The following is a 23,998-nucleotide window of genomic DNA, read 5'->3' as shown; positions in this document are numbered from 1 at the left end:
AAAAAATAACAACATGGCAGGAGGAGGGGGGTTACTTAATAATAAATTACTTAATACTTAATAATAAAAACATATTTATATCTCTCACATAGTAATTATTTTGTCACTGACATATATGTCAATGACATCTATAATTACCTCACTTGAAAATTTTCCATTCTAAAAAAACTAAAATACAGAAATAATCACTACAGAAGGAACTGAAAAATACAGTGTAATTATTTACAGTTGCGTGTGTGTGTATTCATTCTAACAGATTTTCTCACATACTTTTTATTGCAATGAAATGCAAACAAGCTTAATTTATTTCTATTTATTTATTATTTTTTTTACCCCACTCTTCTGCTAATATAAGCATTAAGGCACTTCCCTCAATTAAAACAAAACAGAAAATATAAAACTATAATACAATCAATCCAATTTTATATCATTCTATACAATATAGAATTATAATAAAATCAATACAATTAAAAACTATTAAGAGGGAAAACTTGGAAAAGCTTATTTTTCTAAAGAGGGGGAACCAAATGAACCAAATTCTGCAAACTGAGAACTACACAGGAGGTGGCTTTCTCTTCTTTACCAGATAGCTGAGCTTCTAGTAGTGGGAGCATCTTCAACAGAGTCTCAACTGCTGATCTGTGTAACAAAGTAGGTTCATTATAGGAGAGGCACTCAGTCAGACACTCAGGCCCTAAGCTGCAACCACCTAGCTAACAAATCTGTTTCTTATATGTCCACAAATGTTTTGGACTCAATTGGAAAAACAAATTTCAGAATGTGCAGGAATGTGAATACAGTAACTGTCTATGACTCATTAAAGCAGTCAGTTCTAGTTTCCAAGATTGCACAGTTATTCAAGAGAGGTTTCCACTGCAGCTGTGAGATCTTAAAATACGAAATGGCTGCTTTAATGTGGCAGAGAGATACTGCATTTACTTCTCAAAAGCATTGTGCAGTATAATCCTCAATTATGTCATTTTTAAAAGCTTCTATTATACATATACCATGTTAATACTTTACTGTGCCTTATTAAAGCCACAGTCATTCATTAAATATTTTGCTTATCTGAAAATGGCAATGAATGATTCATAATTCTAAGTCCTTATTTTATTGGAATTCATAATCAGCTTTAAAAGAGTTACTTGAATGTTCTCAGCAAAAGTCATGAAAATGCATATTTCAACCAATATTTACAGTTCAGTTACTGATTTACTAAAATCAATAGCTAAACTCCTATTATGAAAATAATTTGTGAAAATGCTTGGAAACTAATCTCTATTGTTTATAAAAAAATATTAGAAGACATTCACAGACTGTCATAATGTAACAATTTAACAATACCTTAATGCAACCTTTACTGTATTAAATCCAGTGTAGTTCTAGAGTTCAGAAGTATTAATTTGCCTATTCAATATTCATTAATATTTGCTGACTTATTGTCTCTTTGACTGACCATAATTCATAGAAGAGGGTAGGGTGAAAAAAGCATGTTTCATTGAAATATTTGGTTCATTCAAATAGTGCCCCTGAATAGTTTTAACTATAAAGTTAAAAGCAATACCAGTGTTTCCATATTAAATTAGAAATGTCTCTGAAAGAACCACAATGAGATTGGCAATTAATGTTCTGAAGGATTCCCATTTAAATAACATATGTTAAGCCACTACTGAACTAAAAGAAAAGCATTCACATCTGCTCATTGTTTTGTAGTTCAGAACACTCTTCCTCTCCTTTGATCACTTTCTCTAAAGTTCTTGAGTCTTTGATGTATTTGTTCCTAATGGGGGACAGAACTCTGCAAACTGACACTGGATGCCCATAGTGCCAATGGATATATCCTTGGTGTCTGCTGGACTCCATAATCATTTAATTATTTTTCTTTCAAAAATTAAATGGGACCCAAGCATACTCTAAAGCAAAATACCATCTCTAACATCACCTTCTTTTAAAAATACAGGCTTCATAGTACTCTTACGAAATAAAAATGGTGGATACCTAAGGCCAGTTGTTTTATTCAAAAATTATCCTGAGAAAAAACAATGGTCACCTAAAGAGTAGAGAGCATTGTGGGGTTGCAGAGTAGGGGGGAGCAATCTCACCAAGTTGCCTTCTGGCAAATAAGTGTTGTGACTGGTAGGAACCTTTTTGTGAGAGTTCCATGAAATACTTTCTCAAAAATTGAAGACCTCAGTTATAGATCATGATGTCTAACTGCCTAATGAACTCATTATCCACCCTGCTTGTCTGTTTCACATGGACAGGCAAGCAGGGCTGGTAAAAATTACAAATAGATATCATAGCACAAGGGGAAAAAATGTGCAGTGCCTTTTTGTAGCTCCAGAGCGCTCCTAACATGGCTGGAACTAAACTGTGAGCCTTTTTATGCATTTATGGTGGTCCGTAAATTTTTAATTTACCAGTTTTAAGTGGCAAAATGAATTTTTTAGATTTTAACCTTTAAAACTTTGGAACTCCTCTCTCAAAATGGGCCTGAATTTCTGCATTCTGTAAAACCCTGCAGAATCAAACTGCCAAATTTTAGTAGCAAAATGACAATTTTTGCATTAGGTTTCAGGACAGGCACTACTGTAAATCTGTATTCTTCCAGAAATTCCAACCCACATCCAGGAACTGGATAACAGAAGAAAGTTCAATACTTGATACTGTTAGATAAGATGCTTTATTGCAAACAAGAACAAAGTAACATATAGACAGAAGATCTATCTGATGTAGAACACAGAAATCAATCAGGCTCTCACTTTCTTTCTCCATCAGCATGCTTAAACCTCAAATATTTTCTTCTTGACCTTTTGGTCTTCTCCAGCTTTGAGAATGGAATGTGCCTGTCCACATTTACATTATGCATTTACATGCCTGATCTGAGCAATGCAGGTTTTCTCCTTGCCAGTTTCATTTCTTACTGTCAGCCCTACAAGGCAGACTTGATCAGGAAACCATATCCACAGGAAGACTAGAACTATACTTTATCAAGACAGGCTATAATAACAGAATCTTTCAAGTCTGACTATCCTTTATTTAGGGCTTTTCTCTCTTATTCCCCAGTGAGCAGGGAGGAGTCAGCCTGAGCCTCTTCGTAATACTATTTTCCTTCCCAGGACTGAAGGAATGCTTCTGTCCTTTTTGTTTACGTAATGGGTTCTGAATATTTACTTCAAGGCCATTTCCCTGGCTCTCTATATTTACATCCTGACAGCACAATTTGTCAGAGACAACTGCACAGTCCCACAAGTCTTTGTGTTTTGATGGCAGTCCTCACTGCCTCTCTCATCCTAGAGCCCTGAGCAGGGAAAATCAGCTTGACTGGTGAGAACAAGTCTGCAAAAAAACCAACATCCCACTTTCTGCCTACCTACATTTGCCTTTCCCCCCCTACCTAACAATAAACCCACATGATTTCCAGGCCAGCCTCTTTATGTCTGGGAAGAGGAGGGGGGAGTAGCCATTGGGGTGCCACTTCTCTTTTTGCATCCCAGACACAGAGTTATTAAAACTGTTAATTTCATAGATGCATGAGTGCTGAGTCATAAGCAGTTCACTTTTTTCCTAGCAAGTACGAACTACAAGTATGGCAAAGTTCTACATTACACCAAAATAAGATGGCTGAGTTGGAGATATGTCCTGAAGGTACTTGCCTTTAGAAAGAAAATAATTCCTTCATGAAAATGAAAAACAAAGAGGTTCCTTAACATGCTACTATTATTGTACAGGAAACAAAACATGAATATTGAAATAATGTAATACACGAACAGAATGCTGGCAAGGAAAAGCATTACATCGTCAATTTCTACAAAAGATCGAGGATAAAGTGGATAAAGATAAAACCTGGCAATGGCTTACAACTGGAACATTAAAAAAGAAACTGAAAGCTTGATGTTGGCTGCTCAAGAGCAAGCTATTGGAACTAATGCAATCAAGGCCAGAACTGAAAAATCATCTAATGATTCAAAGTGCAGATTGTGCAAAGAAGCAGAAGACACAGTAGATCATATACTCAGCTTGTGCAAGAAGATCACACAAACTGACTATAAACAATGACATAACACAGTCACCAAAATGATTCACTGGAACTTCTGTAAAAATATCATCTACCAGTAATGAAAAATTGATGGGAACACATAGTGAAAAAGTAGTCGAAAATGAGCAGGTTAAAATACTGTAGGATTTCTGAATACAAACTGATAAAGTTTTGGTGCATAACACACCAGATTTAACTGTGGTTGAAAAGAAGAAAGTGTGGATAATTGATGTGGCAATACCAGGGGATAGTGGAATAGAAGACAAAGAATTGAAGATCATAAAGTATCAAGATCTGAAAACTGAAGGTGAAAGACTATGGCATAAACCAGCAGTGGTAGTCCCAATGGTTATCAGCACACTGGGTGCCATACCAACAACCTTGGACAGCACGTAGAAAATCTGCGCATTGACAAAATTTCCATCTGTCAATTACAAAAGGCCACACTGCTTGGATCCGCACATATACTACGCCAATACGTTACGACAGCCTAGGTACTTGGGAAGAACTCAATGCAAATGAAGGCCAACACCAGGTAAAGAACTGGCAGCTGTGATTTCACGTTGTTGTGTATACAATAATAATAATTCTATTGGCAATCTTGTTTTTCTAGTAGACATATCTAACACCTGAATGCACTGAATTAAAATTTCAGGGTAACAGGTAAATTGCATAGATATATTAAGTGTTAAATCATTCAAAGTGAAGCTTTTACTTTAGGGGGGGAGAACAGCTGACAATTTGATCCATCTCCCAACTTTCTTATGGACTTCTCAGAGTTTGAGTAAGCAGATAACAATTTGCAAAACATTACTAGCTCAGAACATCTGCATTCCTTCAACATCAGGAAAAAGGTAAGCCACTTCCCCTGTCCATGAAACAGTTGCAAGCAAGAAAATTAGGGAGCTCCTGCCATAGCCAACACAGAGATAACTTGAGTGCTAAAATGAAAGTATCTAATTATCAAGATTTCTGTAACTTAATTATTTCTCCATTTCAACTTATCCAATTAAAGATTTTATGAGAATCTTGTTTTTTGTTGCCAAGACCTTGACACTTGGAATTCCTTAAGTAAAGCTCAATGCAAATCTTTGAAAAAGTTTACAGATATCATTCTTACATTAGTAAAACAGTTTTGCTCTACAGTTTAATGATTTTATAGCACTTAAACCACAACTTCAACTTTTTTCTACATCCTTTGCTGTGGAAATTGACAATGCTGAAGAGGAAACACAAGTGCAGTTAGTTGAGCTCCATTTTTGTGAAATATAAGTATATAAATGCTAGAATTTGATATTTCCACAAATTTCTTTGTGGGTACATATATATGTGAACAGTTTTTCTTTTTTATGAACATTAACAAATCTGTATTGAGGTCAAGACTGACTGAGGAACATTTGCAAGCAACACTAAAGTTCTCTTTGTCTCAAACTAAATATTGGAGTTCTAATAAATGAAAAACAATGACAGCTAAGTGAAACAATGATATCTAAGAGTCACTTAGGTGAGATTGGTGGCCATACAAATCAAATCAAATCAAATCAATAGTGAAAATTACATGTTTTGCAGTAGTTCTTTTATTTAAAAAAAAATTATGTTTAACAGAATATTTATATTCTTCATTTTTGACTCATTAAAGCCTTTTGAATTAATGTATGAAAAAATTTCAGTATTGCAATTCTTGGGCTAATGAAGTAGTCCTCATACAATACTTGTGACTATTTGTGATGGAATGTTGAACAGACCCTGGGAAAGTGAAGCAGGAAACAGGACTTGCAAAAGAATGCTTCAGCCCGGGGGGGGGAGGGCGCATGTAAAAAAAATTCAGAGCAATTCCACCCTAATCACTCTAGGTATAAATTGAGCGGGAGAATTGCTCTGACAGGCTCTCAAGATTCTGTTACATTCCCCTACTAGCAATAAAAGTCTTTCCAGAAACCCAAGGGGTCCTTATTTGAAAGTCTGCCAGTCTCGCAGGGCTTGGCATTATTTGAGTTTACAGTCTCTGCCCTATGTGTATATTAAAATGATGATACTGACCTACCTTCAAAAGTAACTAATGTTGTTTATATAATTTATACCCAGGCATGGTATACTTCAGACACTTAACTAAATTTAAAATCGAACAAAATCAAAGGAAAGTCATAAGAGCAATAGAAATAGTTTACCTTTTGTAGGTATTTAGATCGCCAATGTTAACTACACAGCAATCTACCCTGCTACAGAAATGATAAATACCATTTAATATTTATGCACCCTGCAGTCTGTTTGGCCTCCTGCTATGCCCTGCTGTTAATTAAGATTTACCAGGACATATTTTCATCCCTTAGTATTTCCTATTTGGTATGCTTCTAGCATAATGTTTAATTGGAAACATATTTTGTTTCTATTTTTTTTAATAATGATGCAATGAATCACTAAAAAAGTCTGTAGGTCTTCAAAATTATATTTACTTATGTACAACACATTCACAAACATATAACTTGAATATGTATACCCAGCTTGTTTTCCACAGCTTCTTACTCGCTCTGTAAACTATTCCTGGCTCATTAAAAGCAAAATAGAAATCGAGCCATGTGGCTGCACTTACACTTCTAATCTATTGGAAATCCAGAAAGGAGGGAATGAAGCTTGATTGACATTCTTTAACTCTAGGAAATAAATATTCATTTTGTGACTATTAAAAATTAACAACATCTAACCTGAGTGAAAAAGCAGGAACACCACTGACTATACATTATATGGACTGGAGAGAGATTTTAAATACGTAAGAAGACAAGTGGACTTAAGTGGTCTGGATCACGTGTCTGGAGACCTCAAGGCTTTTGGCCTTGGGAGATTTCAATATCCATGGTAAGGATATCTTGACAGGCACAATTCCAAATTTCAAGGCCTCCACTGTTTCCTTCGGCTTTAGTTTCAGGACCTACCTATGGAGATGGCCCATACCCTCAATCTGGTTCTTACATTAGAGGGAAATAATTGCATATAGTGGTATTGGTATCCTTGATATGGACAAATAACTACTTGCTGAAAGTTATGCTGTCACAGCAAATTCTCACCTACAGGGCTAGAAACTAAAATAGGCAGCTCCACCTCTGAAATTTAATGGATCCAATCAGATTCCAGACAATTCTGGTGAATGACTTCTAAAGCCTGAATGACCACCATATTAACAATCTGGTTGAGACATGGAATAACAAACTCTCCAGTCACCTGATACACGTTTTGTTTTTTTAAGTGCCCCACTCTGTGTCCTGACACAAGCAATGAAGCTTGAGGACAGGGGCTTGAGCAATTTGGCAATGAGAGAATAAATGATAGGTTTCCTTCCAGACTGCACCTACATACATCCTTTGCAGTCTGGATTTGGTGCAGAGATGGCCTTGATCACAATCAGATGGATGATCTCTATTGGAAGACACACAGAGGGCAATTGTATTAATATTCCTAGATTTCTTGATTGAGAGACATCTACTTGACCACTTGGGATTTTATTGATTTATTTATTGAATTTATATCTGCCACAATCAAAAAGATCCTTGGGAGTCCCAAAAGGTTTTGCTACTTAATACAAATATGAAACTGCTGGAAAGAATAATCCAAACTGGGTTTGGAGCCAGTTGGCCATATGCTAATGATATTCAGCCACACTTTTCCTTTCCTGCAACTCAGAGTTAGATGTATTGAGAGTCTCCACATGTTTCCAAACTGTGAGAGACTTGCTATGGGACAACAACCCAAAGCTGAATTCAGACAAAACAAAGCAGTTTCAAATTCTGTTGGTGAGACAGAATTATAGCATGACGAATATAAACCAGCTCTGTCTGTCCCTGAAGAACCTGGTACTAGTGACTGATGAGCTCATAATCTCAAGGTTTGATTTTTGCAAGGTGTTCTTTGTGGGGCAGTCATTGATGACATACTGGAAATTGCAACTAGCCCACAATGTGACAGCCCAGGTGGTGAGTTGTACTACTTGGACATACCATATCAATCTTGTACTGAAACAACTATACTAGTTGCCTGTTGTTTCTGAATCCCAAATATGCTCACTTTGATATGCAAAGTTTTACGGGACTTTGGCCAAAGTTGCTTGCAAGACTACCTAATGTTGCTTGCAAGAATACCTACTCCCACACATACAGTCCACTACATGCTTTTTGGTCCCGCAGAGGCAGGACTTTTGATATATTGCAACAATTTTGTTTTATATGGTGCAGTTTCTGGCTACTCCACAGAAAAATTATTTGCTACTTCTAGGTAATTTTAGGCATACCATCAAGGGCTTTTTAAAAATAACTTAAGAATCTCCTCTTTCAATCTCTTTTCTATAAATTAATTAACTGAAAACTCCAGAATTTACATTAGGCTACTTCTGGAAAATGGCCATCAATTGTCCATTAACTCTCCCCACCTTGTTTTAATACACAACATTTTAATGGGGGGGGGGATGACAGAGACAGTTTCAAAGTACACTTTAACACCTATATTATTTCACTGGGATGCGTACAACACAAAACAGAAATAAAAATAGATCTGTAATTTAACTATGGGCCAGATAGCAGCACATTACGTACAAAGTGTAATAAATCCAATTAACATTTTTAAAATTAATAAATCAAATTATGAATAGATAAAAAGCAAGTTTCTGATACTTTTGTTGCCATCTCTACAGCATATTTATTCTTTATTTAAAATGCAAGGGCATTTCCATTGAAATCCCTAAGCAAATTGTATTTCTTTCAAGAGTAGAATATTTACCTTACAAAAAATGCTAGAAGGAACAACCCAGTGATTTTCTTAGTTATTCCACAAATCTCAGTATTTCATAGCTGAAGGCTTTATGGTTTTGAAACACAAGCACTAACCACACAGCTAATTCATTGTGACATAATCTTAGAAACTGGGAAAAAGGAATAAAGTACTAGAAATTAAAATACTTAATATATCATGCAACAGACACCCTCGATTTTTAAGCCAAAACATTAATGTAAATACAGATATGGGCCTTAATAAAATACTACAATATTTTAAGATAACACAATAAAGAACTAAGTACTTAGTTTTATTTGTTATATATACTATATACTATTTATTTGTCATATATACTATATATACACACACACAAGTGACCTGCACTGTTTCTAATTATTAAATTAATTGCTCTCAAGCAAGGATACCAAGCAAATATGTTTGTTTAAGCATATAATAAAAATGAAAATTTGCATTTGTAGGGGGCTAATTAGAATGTATTGGAAGAATGAAAGAAATGAACAGACTAACCAGTTATTTATGCACAACCAGGGAAAGAGTGAATAAATTTAGTTGCATCTCTACTTCAGCCTTAGGGTACTTGCTGTTATCAATTTAACAAACATTAATAATGTTTTTCTGGATAACAGAGTAACTCAACTTAGGGTTACCATATACTCCAGGCTTTGACTGGATTCTATGATTATCTCCCAAAACCCATTTAAGAAATTAGCCTGTCTTTCCTGCTTTCCTATTTTCACTTCAATTTTTGCCCCACTCTTTTTGATAAAATGGGAAATGTGCTGTAAGTATTCTGACTTTCATCTTCCAGCATTCTACAGTACTCACCTGGTAAACATGTATGTGATGGCTGACATAAAGGAAGGAGGGATATTATATTCCTCTCTACTGCACGATCTCACCAGTGAAGACACAAATAGTATTTGCTAGCAAAGACATTGTTTGCTCTTTTACTATCAAGGTTCTTGCACCAGCAAGATATGAAAAACTTTCTTCTACACCAGTATCTTCAACACTTCTGTCCAACTTCTATAATGGAACTTTTCCTCCACTACATTCTCTCACCTCCTCCCACAGCCAGCTTTGAGAAACTCCCTCAAATCTCTAGAAAAGGGGGGGGGGGAGAGAGATGACAGAAACAATTCTACTAGTAGCTAGTTACATTTCATACAAGATGGTATGAAATGGCCTCTACACGTTATTCAAAGAAGCCACAACATAGATGCAAGCAATTGTAAGAGACTCTACAGTCATTTAATACACCTCCCTAATTCACAGAATGGGAATCTAACATGCTGCAAAGCATCAGCCTCAAGCATAAATTGTATTTCCATCACTGCCTCTGGCACTGCTTAAAAAATTAGTGGCAAGTAGCTACAGCCCAGTCCTGTTTTGCAATTGCTACAATGGATATGGCCAATAATTTTGTGAAAGTGTTCATAAAATGCTTTCAAAATTACAAATTATTCCATTGCCCCAAAGAGGTTGGGAACCCTAGATAAAATATGAAAGCAAACAGTTGCCATCATACTGTAGAATTTCTGCTTAATCTCTAAACTTCTATATTTGGGAAAAGTGCTCTAATATGTGGAAGCTCTTTAGCTCTACGTTTTTCTGAATTTATCTATTTCAAACTAGCATTAAATCTGGTTTCAGGATTAAGACAGCTTTGATTAATTTATGAATGACCTCCAGTACCCTGAGTATAAGATATGGAATGCACTGGACAGGCTAGTTTTTAAAAGTATTTTACTGTTGAAATAGTTATACTGGTTTCCAATTTGCTGTTGGGCACAAAGAAAGTCCTGCTGAAAATATTTAAAGCCTTAAAATATTTAAAGCCTTAAATTGTCTGCAGGTAAAGGCAAAAAATGGGCAAGATTGCATTTGCTGCAGTGCAATGCAAGCCCTGCCCTTTTGTATATGTGTTGATGTTGATACATATGCAAAAGGGGAGGGCCTAGACTATACAATGGTGACCATCAACTTCCTGTTTTTATCTCCTCTGCAGATGCCGCTGAGGCCAAGATATTTGAAGAACTGCAGCCTTCTGTATGAACAAGCCTGGCATTTGATATCAGTTCTTTTTCTATGTCCCACCAGTAGGTTCCCAGTTTAGACTGGGAGAGCAGGATAGGTAGGACATTCCTTCTAGATTCTGGAGCTTCCATTCAAAGGAGGCCAATTTTATCTCCCCATTAACCTGGAAAATACCATATTTTAAAGGAAAGTATCTGCACTTTCTGAGTCTTATAAATATTATAATTGTTGTTTTTCGGGGGGAGAGGTTTTCTCTTTGTATATTTATGTTATGTCATAAATATGAAAAATGATTTTATTGTGATTATCCTAAAAGCTGCCTAAAAGAAGTTCTTGAAGATAAGGCTGGGTACAAATGTTTTCAAATTAAATTAATATTTAAAAACCATACTCTAAAACCAACATATTTATTTTCAACATATTTATTTATTCTTTGATTTAAAATCTGAAACTCTAAAAATTAATTTAGAAAAGCATTTTTTTAATTAAAAAATATCCACCAGGCCTAAAAAAAAGAATTAATGTCTGATTCTAAAGGGGAGAAGAAATATAATATAAACGTAAAATTGTAAAACCTTGAAATGTCCAGTGCCAATTTATTCAGTAACCAGATAATATAAAAGCCAAGGAAATGCTTAAACAAGTTAATGTGTTATGAAATTACTATACTCAGTCAACTTTAAACTTATAAGAAATCTTAACACAAATTTTTTAAAGATTTCTACCTTCATGGAACCCTTTCCAATGGGCTTGCCTTCAGAGGAACTTCTAAATATTAAAGAATATTCTCAGAATGTGTTCTCCACTGCACAATTAATCATAGAGCAAGCCAAGTCTGATAGGATTACCTTAGATTCTTAGAATATACCAATATGCCTTAAAGAGCTGGAGAAGATCATTATCAATAATCAGTAGGCTGGGAAAGATGTTTGTCAGATAAATTGTCTTCCACTGTGTGGAGCCATTCACACTTCCTTAACAGTCAACTGGTACATTTTGGACTCCCAACACAGGAAGGGCCATCTGGAGTATCTGATTCTTCGGGAAGGGCTGCCCAGAAATGGAAAAATCCCATCTGAAACACTTGCATAAATTTCCTGACTGGTCTCATATCCCAACCTCAGTACCTTCCAGCAATGCTGATTTTTGAGGAAGAGGACTGGTTTATGGAGGGAAAGGGTGACAATACAATATCTACCCCAGCAGGAAAGGAGAGGAAGAGTTCTAGGATAGTGAGAGTTCCAGGCGAGTTAGATCATACAAGGGAAATAATTTCCAACTTCAAAAAAATGAATGGACATTCACTCCCTATTGAGCTCTCCAGCTGAAAGGGGAGTTAAAAAGGGCAAAAGAAGAAATTATTTCCAACTCCAACTGAAGAAATAAATGGAAATTCACACATACACACCCTTCAGATCCTCAGAAGGAAGGCTGAAGGGATAGCTCCAACTGATGAAACAATGGAAATGGAAGGAAGGACACAACATCTCCCAGTCTCCCACGATGGGAAGGAGTAGGAGGCAGATGTTCCACTGGGGGAGGTGGTAAAGATCGTTATGGTCTGCTCCTGTTCTTCTGAAGTTGTGGCTGAAGGGCTTGATCTGACATCAGGCTCAAAAGTCAGGAGGCAATCAATTATCTGAAGCAGATCACAGAGGCAATGAGCAGGAGCAGATGATGGCAGACTCAAATGAGGAGCCATGTCCTGGCAGGTCACCTAGCCAAAGGGCATGCCAGCAACCCTGAATGACAGAGCTAGGCAATCTGCTTGGCTACTCAGGAAGCAAGGATGACAATGCCCCTAACTGAACAGTGTCCATAGCTGGAGCTATTTAGCAGTAGTCAGCTCCATTGTAAACAAGTCCCCAATGTCAGACCTGAGAACTGTATTCTTATTCTGTTGTCTCTGATATGACTCAGACTGGCTTGTGGAACTCCCTTGTGTTTGAATCTTGGGCTGATACAGACCACTCTTGTTTCTTTGCCACTGCCTCTCCCCATTTTCCTGGACCTGATTGCCACTGGCTGCCAGCCTCTTAGCTCTGCCTCTTGTATCTTATGGCTACAACTCTGGGCTGCACTCTGTAAATTTCTGGCCCTTAATCCCTGGATTCTCTGCTTCAAGCTGCATTGCCATGGCTGGTGCAATACCCTGGCTACCAGACAAGATCTCACCTTCCCAGAAGTTTGTGCGTGACTGCTCATCTGAGCATTCTACCTGTCTTCTTAGTTGTCTGAATCACAATCCCATTATTAAACTAGTTGCAACTTGCTACTGTGTGATTGCTCAGTCAAGAAAAGGACAAAGAGAAAGAGAGAGATGGTGTAAGAATTGAAGCCAGTGAGGCAGGAATCTCTGATTCTCATGCCTGAGAAACCCATACTGTAAACAAGGGATAGAGGGCAGAAACCCTCAGAACTGAGAAGTGAGCAGTTACACAGCAGTTGATTCAAAAAGGTGAGAAGAAGAGATCCAGAATTAAACCAGGGGAGTAGCATATATAGACAGCATGATTCCAGGATAGTGTTTGACAGAATATTTCTTCATATGTATGGCTTTCTATTTCTCTGCAGGAAATCTATACATCCAAACTTCTTGTGTCTGCTTCGAAGTGCAAAGCAGGGAAAGCATTTAATTGCTTTATCTATTTTGAAACTATTTTAGGGGAAAACCTAAGATGACAAAGGAGAAGCAGCTATTTAGCTGAGCAACTCTTCATTTTTCTATTTCTTCAAACCAAAAGTTATGAACTATTTCATTTTTAACCATTTGTTTTTATTTTATTTATTTAATAAGCATACTATCTGGAGAGAAATTTTTTAATCTCAAGGTCCCAAAGTCTTAAGCCACTAAGGTGGAAGAGCCTCCTAAAGTTTTAGAACCAAATGGAATGGGAAACAAAATCAGCAACAAAATGCCTATGAGCACAACAGTACAATAAAGGCAAAACACCGGAGTTCCCTCAAGAAACATTGCAGGAGGAACATCAAATCTCAGAAAACAACAATTGACAAGCAGCCACAAACCCAAGAATTTCTGGACATGAAGGATGAAACACAAAGTCCCTCTCATTCCTTGCGTCCATGGTTAATAAATATACCTGGGAAGCTTGCATGCTACCATCTTATCATAAAACTACCAGTACCTAAAAAAATTGGAATTATGCTATTTCATCTCAACAGCACACAAAATGTGGTATGCAAGTTGATTACTGAGTAATACCTATTTTCATAAATCTGGAGCAAATTTCTGGCTTAGTACCTTTGGACATGCAAACATCTGTAATTATTCTTTTCAGTTAAACTTTATCTGCTAGAAATCATTATCCTTACATAAACAGGCAAGACCACGTAAAAACAAACATTACATAACAGTCAGCCAGTTCAATTTATTTTTAATTTAAGAAGCATTTCTGAAAACTGCATTGGAAACATTTGCAACAGGATTTGATACTTCGATCACTTTAAGTTATATTTGTTGGATGGTTAATCAAGAGGCTTCTGTATTAAAACAGGAAAGACTACTCTTGGAGCTAATAAGACTTATAGCACAAGTACCCTACCCTTCAGTACATGAGCCCCTTAACAATCCTCTGAAAATCCCTCTGCAAGACTGGAGGCCCTCTGAACAGAGCAAAGGTGCTGCTGAAAAATTAGAGTCACCTTCTAAATGCTGAATCAAAGACCCTTCTGCAAACAGAAGACACTCTTATATTAGTGAAAGAGCAAGTACAGTGGTACCTCTAGTTACGAACGCCCCTCCTTACGAATTTTTCGAGATACGACCAGCTCCGGCCCCAAAAATTTACCTCGACTTGCGAACTCGCCTCAACTTACGAATCGGATCCGCGGCCATTTTCCACTGGTTCCATGTGGTCCGCGGCCATTTTCCCGCCCATGCCATGTGGTCCATGGCCATTTTCCGCCGGTTCCACATGGTCCGCGGCCATTTTTCCGCCCGTGCCACGTGATCCTCGGCCATTTTCCGCCCGTTCCACATGGTCCGCGGCCATTTTCCTGCCCATGCCACGTGGTCCGCGGCCATTTTCTGCCCGTTCCACGTGGTCCGTGGCCATTTTTCTATCCGTTCCACATGGTCCACGGCCATTTTCCACCCCTGACACGTGGTCTGCAGCCATTTTTCCGCCCTGCTGCGTGGTCCGCGGCCGTTTTTCCGCCCCTGACGCATGGTCCACGGACGTCGGAATGGATTAACGGTAATTACATTGAACCTTATGAGAAAATTTGCCTCGTGTTGCGACCAATTCGAGGTGCAACCAGAGTCACGGAACGGATTAAATTCGTAACTTTTAATCCAAAAAATTTATTAGGAAGTTATCTCCATTTAATATTAGTTAGTACATAAAATTTCATCCAATGTGTAGAACTGGAATTATGCAGGTAGGAACAAAAATTTATCAGTATGGTTGCTTGTCCAATTTTTACACTAGTCATTACTCACAAATTCTAAAGTCAAAACCTTTTTATTAAGCAATTACACCACATTGTTTTAATTAAATCTATTAAGAAGTGTTTAAACATGTCTTGGGGAATATAAATGCTTTAAAAAGTTACAATGCAAACTGAAATTCTCAGAAAGAAGCAAAAAGTTTCCATTATGGAAAGTAATACCTGCTTTCTAGAATTTTTGTTGTGTGCTGTTTTTACTTACTGTTAAACTGGTTTTTGTTGTTCATTACTCTGATCATTTTTCACAGAAAGTTTAAGGTTTGGACTCTGAAAATCACAAGTAGAAGAGAGCTAAAGAAAGGGACTTTCCCATTCTTCCTCACCCAAGAAAAGACTCTCCAGGGACAAACGAGTACAAACCCCAATAGTGGTTTCAGATACTGTCCATTCACAGTGTTCAGACTATATCTACAAATCTTATAAATAAATATTCTATTATAGTCATCAAGAATTCTGAAAAACTCTACAGCAGGGGATAGTAACTTCCATCTACTTAAAAGCTGCACCAAGCTTTGTGCACTGTGTTGAAGGTTGTACTCTGAGAGTCTTTTTAATATTTATTGTTGTTTTATTCACCTGCATGGGATGAATCAGATGGCATGAGAGAAAGCAGAAAAAAAGGGTAAATGGCACAGAAGAGGAGGAAAAGGAGGAGGAACACTATGGTGGACTGGGAGAAAGCAGCAACTGCAAGCACAAACAGGCATTAAAGAGAAAATGTCAAGAGAGGCAATAAACGGTGGAGGGGAAACAGCCAGCTAGAAGATGGAGAGGAAGTATGGTGGCATTTAGTAAAGGTTACAATGCTGCAGGAGAGTGGTGGCCAGTGCAGGTTATTAGGAATTGGCGCAAAGCAAAGACAATCCACAGGGCTGTACTAAATACCCTTTCCCCCCAGCTACATACAATCCACATTGAGTTTAACAGGATAAACTTGTTGATGAGAACAACAGCTGTAGATGAGGTGGGTTTCAATTGAATAAATTAGCAGAAATATAAGGATTGTTTTACCCAAAAAAGTTAATAATTAATATTTAAAACACTGCAAGAACACACAGACACATATTAATAAGCCTGCTGAAGGAAATTATCTGTTATTCAGCCATTCACACATCACAGAGTTATTCAGCCATTCATACATTAACCATATTCATTTATTCTTGAACAATTATGATTTGTACAGAGTGGGTACAGCACATCCATTTCTTAAAAAAAAAAGAGGCGGAGGGGAAAGCCCTACCCCAAACTCAGGTATCAGATGTACCACATGTGGGTGATATGAACCAAGCACATAAACAGCAGTGATAACCATTTTTACTGGTACTACTTAGGGAAATTTTGACTTGAGCCTTTCTCCCTTATTTGTAAAATGAAATAATGCAGTTTTAAAAGCATTTGTGTTATGTTTTTTAATCAACCCAGTGCCATAAAAGCATAGGTGTTCAATGGTAATTTTTTGGCTACCTATGAATCTATTTACTTATTCACTTACTAAATATACAGCTTTCCTTTCTAACCCAATAGGTTTAAACCCGCTGTAGTGCAGACACATACACATTCCATTTAAGTAATTATGGGTTTGTGCGTAGGTTTCTTCCCCTTCCTTTTCTGTAGATCTATTATCTGCTTATTATGGTCAACAGAAAGACATTAATTTCACCAATGTTAAAAAAAACATGCAATGCTCCATTTTCCCTGCTGCCTTTACTGTTACTACTTCAAGGTAACCAGAGAAAGAAGTAATATCCACTGTAGTCAATGCACACAATAATAATTAAAACAAAGATACTGGCAAAGTTCTTTCCAACTTAACAATTTACTAGAGAGGAGGATAACCATAAGCTGCACTATCTGAAAAGTGGTAGTGTGACATTTACAACAGAAAATATGTAATTTGTGATCATACATATTTACTGAAGTAAGACATTTCTCAGTGATAATTTAAGCTAGTCTCCATATCTCCTTGATCAAATGCATCATACCTTAAATACTGTTGGGAACAACAATGGAATATTGTTCTCCTGTTACTTTCTGTGAGCTCTCTGAATTCATCTTAGTTGGTCACTATAGGACATAAAAGGCTGGACTAAATAGTCCTTTGGCTTGCTCCAGGAGGACTCTTCTTATATTCATTATTTCCAGAATAGTCAAAATGAAGCATGAAAGTATGTTAGAATATGTCCATGAGACCATCCATTTGTTCACAAACATTTTCCTACTCCAATAATACTGAGCAACCTACTGATGATTGTTTTTGCAGAAATTAATTCTCAAAGAAATTACTGTAATTCATGCTCTTCCATGATCAGCAAGAAATTCCAGCCTTGAATATCCAATTATCGGACAGAGACCAGCCATTACATTTTACTCTAAACATTAGGGGGAAACCCCTCCATTACTCCAGAATGTCTGTCAGTAGGAGATGGTCAAAGGTAAATGCTTATCATGGTTTTTATATATGTTAGGAGAATAAGTATGAGTTATGATTTTATTCTAAAACTAAGTGCATTGTTAATTTTGAAATGGCAAGTTTTCTTTGAGCAATTTCTACCTAAAATAGATAAAGATGCTGAGTTTTTTAAAAGGAAAAAAAAAGTTATTATGTACATAAGAAACTCAGGATATACTCTGTCATGCCTTAGTAAAGTTCATGTTCCTACCATTCTAAGATCACTCTTACATGGTTTAACATTAACTATGGTTAAGGGATTAAATGAGCAAACATGCCTCAGATAACACAGCAAATCAAGGCAGGCTTTGGCTTGCCAGCCTCCCTCCTTCTGCTTAGTATCCCAATTGGTAAGCAATTCCTGGATTTTTAGAATTATTCTTCAAAAAAACATTTAAAAAAAAAAATGGCCAGGGGGAATCAGATCCACACAATGTAAAACAGAGAATAATCCTTTCCCCAGCCTTTATCTTTTCAAAACAAAATCCCATAGAACAGGCGCAGTGATGTCACTGCTGTACAACCGCCTCTTTCTGCCACTTCTGCTCCTTACCTTTTTCTCCTGAAAAAATAACTGCTGCCTAAATGTACATTAGTCACCAGTCCAGGCTCAGATAACATCTGGACCATGATCTGGGTAAAATAATCACTAAACAATCCACACTTATAGATTGTGATTAAAGCACAGCAGTTGAACACATTGTTTCCTTAAATAATACGAAGTAATAACATTCTAGGAGAAAACAGCAATTGGGAAAACATTAAAATTGGAATACCCCTTCTGAGGCTTTTCCATAAAAGCCTATTCAAGTGCAGACACACCATGAGTCACTAGTCAAGAGTAGGTGAAGTAAATTATTGACTATTAATTTTATAGCCAACAGAGCTTCCTATATGTTACTCTGGGGGTACAAAAGTGAGAACTGTACACCCAAAAACTGTATTTTCTCCTCCTCCTTACTGCACTCACTTAAATGAAGTGGGAAGAAAAATACACTGATGATAAGACAGCTGTATTTCCCAACCAAAAAAGTTAGATGAGTTTGTTATTGTGAGGTGCCGAATACAAGAACTATATATTAGGAGGGATATTGCCTGGCAACACAATAAAAGGCAACATAAGCAAAAGAGGTTTGGCTGGGCTATGGCACACAATCAGATTCCTCCATAAGAGATTTACAATAAGACTTGGCAAAAGCACATAATTATTTTTTTCTTCCTAGCATTTTTCCCGCAGGTGCAGGGTCCACTTTTTTCGGATCAAATAAATGTTGATCCATTAGTTGCAACAGGAATTGACCGACCAGCTTGTCACCTGAGCCTGACATCAGGGGCTGAAAGAGTGTGACTGGCCCAAAGTCACCCCACCCCAAAAAAGCACGTAACTACAGTTCTTAAAAATATCTGGCTGAAAAACTCCATAGGATAAGCATACTTATAAGTAAAAGTGGACACATACACTAACAGTATAAACATTTTTATGTCAGGAAGGAACTGAAGAAACATGGATACTAGAAACTTATATAGAATGTGTGGGTTTTGCAACACTCCACTCTACAGTATGTATTTTTCACTGATGATTCACAATGTTATTAACTCAATTAATTCTGATAGGTTGAGCAAGATACACTCTTTACTAGTAACATTTCAGGATAAAATATTTGCCACGGACCAATTTGTTTGTGGTTCTAGCACAGTCACTTGTGTCATAATGAATGGAGATGCTGTATGTAATTTTAAAAATGGAGCTCTCTTGACTGATGAAAACAATCTTTTCAGCAAAAGAGCTGTATTTTGTTTCAGTTTTAACATTTATAAAACTAGAAAAATATGTATGAACTTTGAAAATTATTATACTTGAGGAATACTTTTAATCTTTCATATTATGTATTAATCACTCTCAATTCAAAATAAATCTCAAACAGGGACTTAGTAAGTTAAGTTTTATTCAAGCTGAGTGATGACCATCATATGCCTGAATGATTTTAACTGAAAATCTTCCCCAGTCATAATGAGATTAAATACTCCTTTCTTTAAAAAAAGGATTTCTTGCAATACAACACTGTGCACACTTAAACAGAAGTCTTGCTGTATATACTGGGTTTACTTCTTACTAGCAGGGATCACAGATATGATTTGTTTGATTTTGGCCTAGTATCCTATCTTAACCCAGATTCTGTGGTTTTTCAACTGTGATTTATTGCTGAGGATCATGTGTGAACCTAACTATGTGACCATAGCCAATAAGTAGGTTTAAAACCGTAGCTTTAGTTTACTCAGAAACCCCCTCAGAAAGTTAGTATTCAAGGGATAACAGCTTAAAAAACATTCTTCTTCATAAACTGCTCTTTGTAATAAACAGAACACATTCTCTCTGTGGGAGTTTACAAGTTAAAATAAGCTGGGCATTTAGTACTTTTTAATTTTTTCAAAGTAAAAATATTTGGGCCATAAAATGTTTGGGCCTCAATTTATTCTTTTCTTTAAGATGTATTCAGAACTTATTTTTATCACAAAGCAAACAAGAAAGCTGCCTGGTAAGTTCACTGGGTGACTGCAGGCCAATTACTCTCTCTCAGCCCAACCTACCTCACATTCTTGCTGCTGTGGCAGGGGTGGGGGAGTGAGAAGGCAGAGCTTGAGATAGTAAGTAAGTAAGTAAGTAAGTAAATAGATAGATAGATAGATAGATAGATAGATAGATAGATAGATAGATAGATAGATAGATAGATAGATAGCAGAAGTGGTATCTCTTAAAATGGTCCTGCATTTTCTTATGCTGAAGAAAACAACAGGCAATAAAATATTTAGCACTTGCAAAGTACTTCTGTGTGTTCAAAAAACCTCATAAAGAATGAATGTTATATATCAATAGAAAAGAATATACATAGCTCAGGGCTGAACTGTGGAGTCCTTGGTGCTCTCTGAGCTTGGTTGTTTGATTGCAGATGTTTCATTACCTGGCTAGATAACATCATTAGTGCTAGCGAGTGTGAGGTTTGCTCCCTGTTTATATATAGTAGCTTGCCCTGCCAGTGTTGGCGGGGCTGTGGTTTTGATTAGGGTATTGTTTTCTGCTTGATTGTTTGTCTGCTTGTTTGTCTCCTTGGTAGTTCCTTGATTGTTTTCTGCTTGAGAATGACAGAATGTTATATATTTTTGAGAGAATTATACTTATTTTAGAATTATAATTTAGTTATAATTTAGAATTTAGAATTATAGTTATATATATAGTTATTATAATATAACTATAACATTTTGAAAGAATGTTATATATTCTCTCAAAATCCTTACACCAGTTCTCTGAATTAGATCAATATTAATATATTCAGCCCCAACTGGAGGTAGAGACTATAGATGTGACATTAACTTGCCAAGATCATCTAGTGTCGCTTAGGTAATCTGGTACCCTCTAGACAATTTAAAGTTCTACAACTATATGACAATAATTTTCTTTCATTATAATATATTTGCATTTGTTGCACTGTTGCATGTTTTATCCATAAATTTATCAAAATTTGTGTGCAGGTAAATTGCAAATAAGATATTGTTTATACAACCAATGTAAGGGCTTTAGATTCATAAAACATATAAGCAGTAGTACAATCATCATCAAAAGTTGGAAAAGATCACAGAAGATTATGGGTTGGTCACCATCTATAAATAACAAAGGAAAAAGCTGTATTGCACTAAATGTCCTGAAAACAGACCATCATTTACCATAAAAAAGTAATCCCACTATTAGTCTCCTCAGTTTTAAATTTGGGAATTTCTGCAAGAATTTTTCTGCTTCTTCTTAAAATTCTATTACCTATTATGAGCAAATTCAAATTAACTAATGTTTTAAGCCTTTTCTTTTTTCTAATACAAGATACCTATTTTAAAAATACTAGTTATATCTACTAGAAATTAGGTTTGCCCCTTACAATTAAAGATTAGATGTCAAAAGAGAAGTTTTCCACTTCCAAAACAGTTGAATAGGTAGTCAATACTCCATTTCCCACCCTCACATAACACTACCCACAAATTTCTTATAATTTTAAATTGTACTAATGGAATAACATCATATACTTTTTGCTATGTCTCTACATTTCCTTTTAATTACAAAACAATAATTACACTATAATCCTAAACATGTTTACTCAAAAGATCAAACTAATTTAATGTTATATACTCTCAGTTAGGTGTGAGCTGCAGCCTTAAGAAAAACGTTAAATATATTTCCTTTATTTTGATTTTATGCTGTAAAAAAGTCTGGAGAATCTTCTGATTTAAATCAAAATTGAACAAGTTGAAAAGGTAATGTTTAAATCCTTTACACTGTTTCTGTAATGCAGGTTTCAATCAATTCATGAATCTGATGACATGGGTTATGATCCATGAAAGTTTACACAGTAATACATTTGCTGGTCTTCTGCTGCAAAAGACTAAATGGTATCAATCATATCACTGAAGATGTTGAGTTTCAAACATTAAGGTCATCTCCTCCTATTTGATTGTAATAGTGGATGTCTGTTCTCTCAAGCTTTGGTTCTACAAGTTATAATCTCATTTTAATGAAAATTAATCACTAGTCATAAATTGTTTTGCAGAAAAAGTTATGTTTGCAAAAAGTTTCTGCATATTGTGAAACTATTTGCTTTTAAAACCATGCCCAAAAGACAAATTCCAATTTTAAAAAACTGGTATTTTTTTCATTTAGGAAATTTTCTTTGCACATGTATTTTCATCAACATATTTAATATACTGATATATTAATAATATATAAAAACAGTAACTTTGATATACAGACAGGATAGATTCTTTTCTTATTCCCTATGCAATTAACTATCATGTTTTGCAACTGCTTTTAAATATTAACTTTTTCAGATGTCTTTGTGGAGTCCTTGGTGCTCTCTGAGCTTGGTTGTAACAACCAAGCTCAGAGAGCACCAAGGACTCCACAGTTCAACTGTGAGATACATATATTCTCTTTTATTAGATATCTTTGTTAATATCCTAAAAAGGAATTCATATTAAAGCTGTGGTCATCAATCTAAGCATTTCCTTCACAACTCAGCTGTGTCTCCAAAATGTTCGATCTAAAAAAAAAAAAAATCTCTATTCCTCTATTATTTAATTCCAACTTCAGGACCCAATAAGTGCTGCTTCATAGAATGGGCATACCTACGTGCCTGCTTCTTAGTGGCGAGAGGGGAGGGGATCTTTCAATTTAAACGTTAAGAGTTGTTCGTTTCGCAGCCTCACAAAGCCCAGACGATTCTCGAGGAATTCGTTTTACTACCCCCGCCCTTTAAAGCTTCCTCCTTCGCTCGCCTCGCATGAGGCAAGTCTTAGACTTCGCTTCAAAAAAAAAAAAAAAAAAATCAGAAACACACATCCCAGCCTCCAGGGTGGGTTTTGCCTCTTCCCTCCAAATCGTTGAAAGCATCGCTCGCCTGCCAACTTAGGACCCGAATCCGTCTTAATTCGCAACCGACTGACCTGCTCACCCCCCGCAGCAGTTTCGTCCCCAGGACCCCGGCGGAGCCTCCGTGTAAACAGTCCCCAGGCTGCGACTTCTGCAGGCCCCTCCGCAGGCACAGGGCCCTCTCCAGCCAGCACCGTTCACGCTCTCCCGGGGACAGAAGCCTCCCCCAATCCCGCAGGACCCTGCGCTTCTCCGGTGGCCTCCGGGGCTTCTCGCCCGTCCCTGCCCCGGCAGAGACCCCTTGTCCTTCGCCTTCCTAGCGGGAAAATAGGGAAGTCCTGACTTACCTGTCATTACTTTCTACGCCATCTTGGATCCACTTGTCAACGTCCTCACAAAGCATTGTGGGTAAAAAGTGTCTTCTTCCCCACCACCACCCTCCTCCGCCCCCGCCCCCCGGGTCTTTCTCGCGCACCCGGATCAGAGCTAAGAGAAACTTAGGCGACTAAGCGGGGGAGTTGCGCGCGGATCTCTTTTGCAAGAGCGAAAGGCAGCTGGAGATCGGTTTGTTGCTGGAGCGGTCGGAAAATGAGAGGGAAGGCAAGATGGTTGGTAGGCTCAGGAACTGGCGGTTTCTACACGGTTTTTAAAATTACTGTTTCCGTTTATCTGGGCAGAAAGAGTTAATGGGTTCGGACCAACTCCTGAGCAGCCTATCGAGCAAAAAGTGGCTACAGAACCGCTCAAAAATCAATCTTGACCTACCTTGTCTAGATAGGACCAGGAAGAGATAACTCTTAGAACAGAGATTTGC

At 36.9% G+C, this 23,998-nt stretch overlaps 1 protein-coding gene across 9 annotated transcripts in view; it reads right to left on the bottom strand.

Moving 5' to 3' along the window:
* HELZ (helicase with zinc finger) overlaps positions 1-23,604 on the bottom strand; it is a 160,590-nt gene extending 136,986 nt beyond the window's left edge. For 4 of the 9 annotated variants that reach the window (XM_088138276.1, XM_088138278.1, XM_088138279.1 and 1 more), the window contains exon 1: positions 23,532-23,600. Coding sequence is in view for 1 of the 9 variants with exons in the window: in XM_088138282.1 (XP_087994408.1) it covers positions 23,532-23,587 (56 nt within the window). In the remaining 8 variants the exon portion in view is untranslated. Of the gene's footprint in view, positions 1-22,940; positions 23,118-23,531 lie in introns of all 9 variants that reach the window. The other 5 variants (XM_088138277.1, XM_088138284.1, XM_088138286.1 and 2 more) reach the window with 5 other exon arrangements.
* Between the last annotated feature and the right edge of the window lie 394 nt (positions 23,605-23,998).

The sequence above is a fragment of the Python bivittatus genome, unplaced genomic scaffold, assembly GCF_059951505.1.
Source record: "Python bivittatus isolate LINGU-HERP-01145 unplaced genomic scaffold, Pbiv_v1 ctg000220_np1212, whole genome shotgun sequence".
In the NCBI taxonomy this organism is placed as follows: domain Eukaryota; kingdom Metazoa; phylum Chordata; class Lepidosauria; order Squamata; family Pythonidae; genus Python; species Python bivittatus.
The sequence above is the reverse complement of the archived record's forward strand: the minus strand, read 5'-3'. Positions and strand labels throughout refer to the sequence as shown.